General features: G+C 16.0%; 4 protein-coding genes across 4 annotated transcripts, besides 8 other annotated features; 1 reads left to right on the top strand and 3 right to left on the bottom strand. All coding sequences in view use genetic code 6, as the record gives it.

The window, feature by feature from the left end:
- Positions 1–4: 4 nt before the first annotated feature.
- Positions 5–64: a microsatellite.
- Positions 65–290: 226 nt separating this feature from the next.
- Positions 291–324: a microsatellite.
- A 2022-nt stretch (positions 325–2346) lies between these two features.
- Positions 2347–2397: a microsatellite.
- Positions 2398–2684: 287 nt separating this feature from the next.
- Positions 2685–3888, bottom strand: IMG5_123230 (hypothetical protein; the record flags this gene model as incomplete). The annotated part of the gene is made up of 4 exons (XM_004032348.1): positions 2685–2834; positions 2882–3152; positions 3206–3493; positions 3572–3888. The coding sequence occupies 4 exons, from the start codon at positions 3886–3888 to the stop codon at positions 2685–2687; spliced, it is 1026 nt and encodes a 341-aa protein (XP_004032396.1).
- Positions 3889–4050: 162 nt separating this feature from the next.
- IMG5_123220 (MORN repeat protein) lies at positions 4051–4875 on the bottom strand (the record flags this gene model as incomplete). The annotated part of the gene is made up of 1 exon (XM_004032347.1): positions 4051–4875. The coding sequence occupies one exon, from the start codon at positions 4873–4875 to the stop codon at positions 4051–4053; it is 825 nt and encodes a 274-aa protein (XP_004032395.1).
- A 264-nt stretch (positions 4876–5139) lies between these two features.
- IMG5_123210 (lalv9 family protein, putative) lies at positions 5140–6691 on the bottom strand (the record flags this gene model as incomplete). The annotated part of the gene is made up of 2 exons (XM_004032346.1): positions 5653–6691; positions 5140–5603 (listed from the first exon to the last, which is right to left on the bottom strand). The coding sequence occupies exons 1-2, from the start codon at positions 6686–6688 to the stop codon at positions 5140–5142; spliced, it is 1500 nt and encodes a 499-aa protein (XP_004032394.1). The 5' UTR covers positions 6689–6691.
- Positions 6692–6815: 124 nt separating this feature from the next.
- Positions 6816–6859: a microsatellite.
- Positions 6819–6861: a microsatellite.
- Positions 6851–6898: a microsatellite.
- Positions 6899–7897: 999 nt separating this feature from the next.
- Positions 7898–7942: a microsatellite.
- Positions 7943–8567: 625 nt separating this feature from the next.
- Positions 8568–8613: a microsatellite.
- Positions 8614–9348: 735 nt separating this feature from the next.
- Positions 9349–10387, top strand: IMG5_123200 (ribosomal protein, putative; the record flags this gene model as incomplete). The annotated part of the gene is made up of 6 exons (XM_004032345.1): positions 9349–9503; positions 9549–9717; positions 9776–9860; positions 9917–9976; positions 10031–10073; positions 10150–10387. The coding sequence occupies 6 exons, from the start codon at positions 9349–9351 to the stop codon at positions 10385–10387; spliced, it is 750 nt and encodes a 249-aa protein (XP_004032393.1).
- Positions 10388–11306: the final 919 nt, after the last annotated feature.

Below are 11306 nucleotides of genomic sequence, written 5' to 3'. Positions count from 1 at the left end.
GTACAAATTAATTAAAAATAAGTAATTTTTTTAAATTAAATAAAAATATCATTTATTATTAAATAATACCAGTATTATAAGAATAAATTATAAAAAAATATATTAAAAAACTATTATTAGCAAATTATACATACTTAATTAAATTGTATTTTAGATATTAATATATTATTAATTTATAATTAGTTTTTATATCAATATATAATAATTATTTATTAAGTAATAAATTAATATTAAATATAAGCATATAATAATTTAATTTTTTTCTATTTTATTAAATATTTATTATATACTTTTATATTTAATTTTTATTTTAATTTAATTTTTTTGTATATAAATTAACGAATTTATAAAAAATTTAATTTTATATATATCTTGCATTTTTTTAAATTTTAAATATAAAATTAAATTTTTTAATTTGTTCCTATTTTTTAAAAAAATTAATTTTTTAAGAATATTGTTCAAAATTTTATTTTTAAATACATATATTTAAAAAATCAGACAATATTCATTAAATTTAATAATATTTTTTTTTTAAAAAAAGCTTTAATATCAATTTTTTTACTATCTTTTATAATATAATAATATTAAATTTATTTATTTTTTAATTTTTTTTTAGTTATTATGTTATACCAATTTTATTTGAAATATCCTTTAAAAAAATTACTTAAAAATTACAAAAATCAATAAGTTTCATAAAATTTCATAATTACTGATTTTTAGTATTAAAAAAAAATATTAATAGTTTCACATCCAAAATATTTTTAAATATTATAAAATCAAATAAATAGTAATTATTTTATATTTAGGACTATTTTTAAATTTAACCAAGCAGTTTATATTTTTTCTAACCTTTTATTTTGTTGGCTATTTTTATAAAATAATTTAATTATTTATATATCAAAGATTATATTTATTTGTATCTACCATCTTCTAAAGGAACTAAGTCTGGTATTTTTGCTTGAAACTTATAACATATATCCTGCTATTAGAAATATAATGTTTTATTTAGTAATAATTATCTATAGCTTTTAGTAGTCTTTTTTTCTTTTGGAAAGATGATCCTTAGAAACTTTTACAAGTTAAATGCTTCTTAAAATTTTAAATAATTAAACTTAAAATAAATAAAAGATGTGCAAAAAAAAAATGAATACATATTTTCTTTTAATTTTTTTAAATTCAAAATTATTTATGATATCCATATTAACATAACTAATCTTTATTATGAATAATGTTAAAATAAAAAAATGTTTTTATATTTATTATTTTAAAAATTAATAAGAAAAAATATAAATTAACATAACATCATAATTATTAAATTTTAATCAGTAAAATTATAAATTAATGAGCAAGTAAATATACTTATTTTTAATTTTGTTTTAAATTATTATTTATGTTTTTATTTAAACGCTAACCAAAACTACAAAAATAAAATAAAATTATGTTATATACAAATTAAAACTATTATTATATAAAGGATAAGAGAAGAAGAATATATAATTTAATAAAAAAATTAAAAATATTTAAAGATTCTATATATTTATATTTTTAATGATTTTCTTAATATTTGTCACAAAATAAAATTAAAATTGATTTTAATAGAAAATAAAAAATCATACAGTAGTTAAATTTTATTTCAAATTTTATATATCAAGTTTTAATGGAAAATTGTATATAGATTAATTTTTTTTTAAATTTAGCTGCTTTATTTAAATCTATTAATTATTTTAATATTGGAAAATGTCATTGATGTTATTAGAAATTTTGTTAGGTAATTATTTTTAGAATATTTATTGTATATTTTCTAAAAAAAACATAATAATAATCATGGAAGTTATGCACGAAAAAATAATAATAACATATTTATTATTAAGAAATTTGTTAAATAATTATATTATTAAATCTACATTATTTATTTACTTTTATTATTCTTTTATTAAATAATTATATATACATATATATATATACATCAATCTATTATTAATATTATTTTTAATTTTTTAATTTGTCTAATCTATATTAAAGAATTAGCAAATGTAAATTAAATTATCTGTTTGTAAAAACATATTATAAATATAAAAATGAATATTTTCTTTTATATTTATAATTTTCATATATTATTTATTTTAATATGTTAAAAATAATAATAAAATACAATTGCTATATTTAAAATACTTGAATTTAATTTTAATATATTTTAAAATATAATTTTTAATTTAAAAATTTAGAAGTATAAAACATAATTTATTTTTTTCTTCTATTTCAAAAAATAATAAGAATATTTTTTTAATTGTATATTAAAAATTTAAAAATTAATTATAGTAATTATTTAAAAAAATATAATAAAATTAAATATAAAGACTAATTATAAAATTTAAAGAAAAATTATATAATATTTAATAATTATTATTATTTATAATATAAATATAACAAAAATTTTTAATTGTTTTTGAATTTTAATTTAAAAAAATAAACATTTTATAAATCAAATTGCATTTAAAATTTAATTTAATATATTTTTTGTTATTTTCTTAATAAAACTACAATTACAATAAATCTAAATTTAAAAAAACCAATTATATAAAAATATAATTATAAAAAGCGTAAATAAATTCTTCTAATTAAATAAGTTAATATCTTAAAAAAATTAAAAATACATCTTGATGTAAATTACTATTTCAAAATTTTCATATTTTTAATTTTTTTTCCATCTAATCTTAATTCTTTTTGGTATAATAATTTAATCTTTCAAGAACTCTAATTTATCCTGGAAGAGTAGGTTAAGGGTTCTCACTAAAATAAGGATGCAACATAGCTTTTTCTGCACTAATTCTTTTCTATTAAATATAAAAATAAAACATATAATATAAAATTGAATTAATACATTCGGATCCCAAGCCAACATCTTTTAAAGTAAATCTAAACATTTATCTGAGAATTTTAAATTTTTTTAAATATTATTACTTTTATACATCGAAAACTTTTCTAACTCTTTTCTTACTTCTTTTTTAACTAATTAATAATAATCATTCCATTCATACCTACATGGATATCCAATCAACTAGCAAATAAGTTAAAACTAATTTGTTTCATTATTTCCGGCAAAAATAGGTTAACCTTCATTCAAAAATTCAGCCAAAACACATCCTACAGACCTTATAAAAAAATTTAAGTTTTATTAAATTTTAAAATTACTTTTTTTTTTAACCAAATATCAATAGCTTATGAATATTAATCCAATTCTAAAAGTAATTCAGGTGCCCTATACCATAATGTAACAACTTTAGGCGTATAAGGTCTATGTGGAATAGAATAATGCCTAGCTAAACCAAAATCAGCTATCTTTACAATTCCTTTATCATTTATTAAAATATTTGAAAGCTTTATATCTCTATGAATTTGAAACTATTTATGCATATGCTAAATTCCATTCAAAAGTTAAAGGACTATGCATTTTATTTCTGATTCTGTAAAATATACTTTTTCTATATTCATTCTATATATAAAAATATATATTTTATGATTTATAATATAAATAATGAAAAAAAAAAAACTAAATTAGTATTTTTTTTACCTATAAATTAAATTAGCTATATCAATTTAGCAATACTCAAAAATTAAAAAAATGCTATTTTAATTTTATCCAACAACAACTTCTTTAAATTTAACAATATTAGGATGATCTTAAAGTTCATTCAATAACTTTATTTCACGGACAGATGTAATAGGAAATCCTTCTCTTTCATCATGTATTTTAACTTATTTTACGGCTACAATTTCACCTGTATTTTTATCTTGGGCTTTGTATACTTTACCGAATGTACCTTCGCCTAATTAATTAAGTTAAGTAAACTCTCCTATGAATCTACATGATCCAAATAATTCATTCATTTTTTTTTTTTAGATTTTATTGTTTTTTTTTTTTAGTAAAATAAAAATATTTTTATATTAAAACATAATGAGAAAATATAATGTAAATAAAAGAATTTAGAAATAAAAAAATATATAAATCAAAACAGCATAACTATGAATAATATTTTTTTTATATATAAATCATTATTAACTATCTTAAAATAAATCATCAACAAAATCACCTTCAGCAATATTTCCATTAGCAAAACACATAATTCCTTTACCATGTTTATTCCAATTCTTAACAAATCCTTTATAGACGTCTCCATTTTAATATTTAATAATGGTTTCCTGACTACTATCTAAACAATTATTTGAGAAAGTTCCTTAATAAATGATTTTGTTTTCTAGGTTTTAATAAGTCCCTTATCCATTAAACAAATCAGATATAAATTCGCCATTATAGATAAAATTTTTACTTTAATATTCTCCCTATCCATGCATTTTTCCATTTTTAAAATCGCCACAATAAAAATCATTGTTTTTTAAAAAAACAGTTTATCCTTTTCCTTCATATTTATCATTTTTGAAATTTCCTACATAATTCGAAATTTAAGTTTTATATTTACCCATTCCATTTTTTTAGTTCTCTTAAAATTCGCCTTCATAAATATTTTAATCACTATCAATTAATATGCCTTATCCATTAAATTTATCATTTAAAAATTAACCTGTGTATTATAATTTATCTTAAATAATTAACTTTCCCTATCCATTTTTTTCATCTTGTTTATAATTTCCTTCAAAAAATAAATCTCCTTTTATACTTTTTGTAACTGTATGTCCATTTTTTTGATCATTTATATAATTTTCACATATTTATATTATTTTTTAATGCTACAAAAATAATATCCCTTAAAATATGTAAAATAAATAAATAATTTTTTATAAAGTGTACCTTTTCCATTCTTTTAACCATTTTACATTGACCCGATAAAAATATCTCCATTTTCTTATAAAAGACATATATTTTACGCAATTTCGTTTGAATTCTAGCTTCTTAAAAATATTAAAGGATTATGATTTTTTCGCCAATATTTATAATTATCAGTTTATAAATATTAATTGATAAAATTAAAGTTATAACTTTTTAATTTTCTATAGCATTTTTTTAACAACTTCTTTTTTAATTACAATTCTTTTTATTCTTTAGATTATTCCAAATTCACATAAATTCCCATCAAAATTTCTCCTTCAAATTCTTCTTCTTATTCATTTTATAAATAATTATCAATTTTTACATGCTTTTTTTTTAAATAAAAATACTATTAAAAAATGATAAAAAATAAATACAGAATTATTTTTATAAATTTTATCTATTTCTTTATTAACATTATCATATCTAATTTTAAAAAGTTCCACTTCACATAAAAAATCAATAATATATTTATTAAATTACTACCTAATCCAATCATTACTTCCTAAAAAAGATGTATCATTACTATTAGTAAATTCTATATTTTTCCAATCTTTTTGATTATCGTCATCTATATGTAAATTAACTTATTTAATAATATTATCAATTAAATTCTTTTCTTCAAAACTTACTTAAAGTTAACTCTTACTCTCATTATTAAGAAATACAATTTAATTCATATCTAAATCGACAAGTAAATCAGCCCTAGTTATTTTATGTTATTTTATCAGTTAACTAGTAGTTCCAATTAAATAACTTTTATAATAATCCATACAATCTATCCTTATATGAATAAATAATATATTTAAAAATATATATAAAATTACCTAATTTTTAAATCGTATAATAAGGTTCCAAAGGTCTATCGATTTCATTAAAAATTCTCAAAGGCAACCCATATTCCCTTAAACCTTAAATATCAATATTTAAACAATCTGAAAAAAACTAAAAATAGGACAAACCAGGAATTAAACTAATAAGTGTATTAATAAAATTACTACAAGATGAGCTATTTTAAGAATAAACAATAATTTTTTTCTCCAACAATAAGGCTTTTAATAGTTAAAAAGTTTTTTCTTAAAAAAAATATACTAAAGCTTTTAATTTTATTCCCAAATAAATCTCATTATTTCCTATACTATTAAAGTTCTTTAAATTCTAACTAATATTAGCATGTGCCTATTATAATAATTCAAAGTCATCCATTTCTTCTTATTAAAAATAAGCTTTCATAGTCGGCTATAGTCTACTTATAATATAGGCCTATAAGGGCACTCCTGTTAGTACAAAAAGGCTTTTTTACATATGACTTCTAGTTAATTAAGGATCTTTCGCCTTCATTTTTTCTGTAATTTTTACTTACTTAAAATATGAAACTCCAAAAAGTATCATTTATGTATTCTTAATATTTGCTTCCATATTGAAATAAATAAAATCCTCATTTTAATTATGTACAGCATCCGGCATACAATAAATGGTGAGTTATTCTTATATTTTTTTAAATTCTTCATCGCTAGAGTTTTCTTTTAAATTATTTGGATATATGAATTCTATTACAGAGCCTAATTTATGGTGAAATCCAACAATTCCAATATAAAAAATGTCAGTATTTTAAAAATTTTAATTTTATATTCTTTTTTCATCTTAAATTTCTTTTTGTATTTTAAGAATTTAATTCTCTGTTATTTCTACATTATTTATTTAATGGGAAGAATATGGTTTTTCATAAGTTAAATAATATATTGAATTTTAAAGTTTTTAGTAATCTTATTGGGGTAAATCTGCGTTTTATAAAAATTTTTAAAATTAAGTTATTTGATCATCAGGAATATTTAGTTATATTTTTTCATCTATTTAATGCATATTTATATCTATTTAGTGTTCAATTTTTTTTAAGTATTCTTTTCCTTTTTGGAATAATGATTTCATTTATTTTATTATATTTTTTTGCTTTTTTTATATTTAGAAATTATATTATAATTATTTTTATTTATATTTTATATATCAATTATTTTTTATGGATACAATTATTTTATTTAAATAAAAATTATATTTATAAATAAATAATTATTTAGTTTTTTTATTATTTTATATATTCAAGATAATTAAAAACTCAATAATATCACAATCATATAAAAAAAAATTTAAAAGTAAACATTATTTTGTTTAATAATTATAAAAAAATATATAAATAATTCCAATAAAACCTTAAAATAAATTATATGTGTAAAATTAGCTAAATAAAAAAAACAATAAGGCTTAGAATTTGAATATTATTATTTTTTTTAAATATTTATTAGACAAACAAACTAATTAACTCTATATTTATAAAAAACATTTTGATTAAAATCAAAATTACAAATTACAAATTCATAATTAAAATTTAAAATTGTTTAATCTAAATTTACTTTAATTAATTTACACAATATTTTTATCGAATATTATATATTTACGAATTAAAAAAAAATTAATAAAAAATTCCATAATTTATATATAAATTATTATAAAATCTAATTAAACAAAACAAAACTATTTTCATTTTCATAAAAAAAAAAAATATATTTATTTAAAAGAGAAATGATTTTTACAAATATTGTTATTTTTATTATTTTTATTTAATTTGTTTTTTTTTTTTTTTATAAAAAATGTAAAACTATTAAAATTATAATAAAAATAGTAATTAATTATAATAAAAAATTAAAAAAATAATAATAATTTTATATTTTATTATTTAAATATTAAAAGAAATAAAATTTATTACTTTTTTAAATATATAAACTTATTAATAAAAAAATAAAATGAATTAGCTAAGTAGATTAAACGGTTTTTCCGGAAATATTCATCCATTATAAATATTATCATATTTGATTTATATTTTATCGGTTTTAGTTTACAGTATATGTATTTTACCTTTTTTTGAAACAAAACTCCAAATAATTTCTTCGACTTTATATTATATAAGTTGCTTTTTTATGGCTATTTTATGTATTGTTTGTACTTATATAGATCCCTCAGATCCAGTAATGAAAGAAGAAAAACTTTGTTAAATAAACAAGTAATTTTACTTAGAAATAAAAAAAATATATAAAATTTAAAAAAAATATATAAAATTTAAAATTATAAGAATAATTTTATACTTTAAGAATCCCTTTTGATTCATCAATCTATGAATATTATTGTAGTTCATGTAATACTCACGTTTTAGAAGGTTCTAAACATTGTAAAAAATGTGATAGGTAAAAATTATTGTTATTAAAAAAAAAAAAAAAAAGATGTGTAGATGGATTTGATCATCATTGTAAATGGCTTAACAATTGTATAGGGAAATAAAACTATTAACACTTTTATATTTTAATAAGTATTTTATTCATAAATTGTATTATTTATGTATCTTTTATGGTGTATGGGTTAATTCGTGTATTTGAAGATGACGATTTTATCTAAAAATATAATTATTCAACTTTAAAATATAACGTTTGTAGAATTTTTGTTTGGATTTTTCTTTTTGTGAATGCATTTTGTGGATTTTTAGTTTTTAATTTATTTGCTTTTCACACATGGTTAAAAAAATAAGGAATAACTACTTATTAGTATATTTTAAATTAAAGAAAGACAGAAAATTTAAAATTTATAGTATAAAATAAACCTTAGTTTAATATTTAGTCTTTCTTTTAGAGAAATAATTAAGTAATTCCAGAATAAAATAAAAATAGTAAATATTAGGAAAATATAGAATAAATCAATTAAAATAAAGTATTTAAAGATTAAAATTAATTATTTAATGATTAGATTATACATGTATTTTTTTTATTTTATTTTTAAAATTATTTTAGACATTTTTTGATTAAAAATATTTTATATATATAGGATATTGCAAGAAGATCTTTGTGTAATAGTATAGAATATGTTTAATAAAATGAAGAATTAACTAAAATATAAGATAACTTTTTAAATAAAAATAAGAATATAGAAATTAATTTAAATATTGTTGGTAATTAATAATTAATGACCTAAAATTAATAAAATTATTAAATAAAGTTATAAACTAATATATCTCCAAATAATCAAAATAATGAAGGCTTACAATAATTATTATAATTTAAATAAAAAAAGAGTAATTCTCAAATAAAAAATAAACAAAAAATAAATAGTGTATAAAAAATTTTACAAAGAAAACTATCATTATAAAGAAATTTTTCTTATTAAGGAAAAAATAATAATACATCGGAAGAAAAGTAAATTAATAGATGGAATAATACAGCTATTATATGAAATATTATATATTAAAATTTACATTGATATTCTTAATTAATAAACTATAATATATAGAGTTTTTTTTATTAATTATATTTTTAAGTTTTTCCTTAAATAATAAATTATTTAAAAAAATAATAAATAAAATACATAAATAATTATAATTATAAAAATAAAATTAAAATTAAAAGATTTCAATTTAGCAAAAAAAATAAATGATGATTAAGTTATTTTCTAAATATCTATCAAAACCATAATATTAATTTAATATGCTTTAATTTTAATTTGCTACAAAAAAAAGAATATAAAAAAAGCCTAAAAAAGAAGATGATGCAAATCCAATATATACATTAACATAAGCCTTAAAATTAGTTAGATCTCATGCAATAGCACCATATGTAGAATCAATAGACTTTTGTGTTATGTAAAATAAAAAACAATAAAAAAATAAAAAAGTCTTAAAAAATAGATTAAATGTAGATCCAAAGCATGGTGATTAAATTGTTAGAGGTACAGCATAAATGCCTTTTGGATTAGGAAAATAAAAAAAGGTTTGTGTTTTTGCATCAGAATATTCAAAATAAAAGGTTTTAGATTCAGGAGCTGATATGTTTGGAGATGACGAAGTTATAAAAAATGTAATTTTAATTATAAAATAATATTTTTTTCTATTATTTAAAAAAAATAAAAAATAAGATTAAAAATGGTGTAATTAATTTTGAATAAATTATTTCAACACCAGAAGGTTTAATTAAGCTTAAACCATATGCAAGAATACTGGGTAATAAATATATTTTTTTCTAATGCTTTTTATATATTATTTTATAAAAAATTTAGGTCCTAAAGGTCTTATGCCAAATGTAAAAATAGGAAATTTAGTTGAAGAAGAAAAATTAGGTATTTCATTTTATTTTAAATTTATCTTTAATTTTTTTTTTTTTAATTTTTTAGAAGAAACTATTAAAAATGCAAAAATTGGTTAAGTTTAATTTAGGTAAAAATATGCAAATTATTCTTAATATTTATTTAATTAATTTTTAACTTTTTCTTTTTTTAAAAATAAAATATAGAGTTGATCCTGGAAGTAATATTCATTCGCCTTTAGGAAAAATTACACTTTCAGATAAATAAATTGTCGGAAATTTATAATCTTTACTTAATACTTTAATATAAAAGAAACCAGATTCTGTTAAATAAAATTATTTTGTTGATGCTTATCTTAAGCCTACTAAAGGACCTAGCTTTAGAGTTAATATTGAAACTATAGACCCAAGAAATAAATCTTCATAATTGCTTTTATTTTAATGATTTTTTTTATATGTTTAATTATTCAATTTTTTTGTTTTTTCTATTTAAAAATATATAAATGAAATTTTATTTAAATAATATAATTTTATAAAATTACTTATAATAATATTTTATTCTATAATTATTTAGAATGTTTATTTTATTTTCAATAAAATATTTAGTTTTTTTATTTATAATCCAATAAATTAATTAAAAAAAAAGAACTTTTATAATAAATTTAAAATTATTTTTTAAAAATAAAAATATTTCTATAGTAAAATATAAATAATATTTACGATTCGATATAATATATATTTTATTTGTAATATAAATATTTAAAATATTTTTAAAATTACTTTTTTTAAAAATAATAAATTTAATTTCATATTTCTTTTTAACTTTCAATTTATAAAATAAAGTAAACAAAACAAAAAATATTAACTTTAGAATAATATAAGATATATAATAAACATAAAAAAAAATCATAAATTTTTAATCTTATTATTTAACTATTAATCCTGAAATTTATAAAAATATCGATGATTTTTAATTAATTTAATTTAAATAAATTACAAACTATATTTTATTATATTTTGTTATTTATGCTAATTTAATTTTCTAATCTCCATATTTATTATAAAGGACTAATTTTATTTTTAAATGACTATTATTTAAAAAAAAAAAAAAAAAATTAATAAATATATAATTTTAAATTACATATATTATTAAATTTAAATTTTAATTTATTGTACTTTTACAAGAACTTAATTTGAAATTAAATATTTATTTAGTAGTAGTTTTATTTTAATTAATCATTTTTTTATTATTATTTTATTTTAGTCAGATTCGTTTATAAATTATTTTAAAAGACCTTATTATTATTCATGTATAAAATATCTTTTTCTAAATGTTTACTAGATTTTTTTCGATTTAAATAACT

This window comes from Ichthyophthirius multifiliis (genome assembly GCF_000220395.1).
Source record: "Ichthyophthirius multifiliis unplaced genomic scaffold scaff_1120509250977, whole genome shotgun sequence".
NCBI lineage: Eukaryota > Ciliophora > Oligohymenophorea > Hymenostomatida > Ichthyophthirius > Ichthyophthirius multifiliis.
This window is presented reverse-complemented; position numbering and strand designations above follow the sequence as displayed.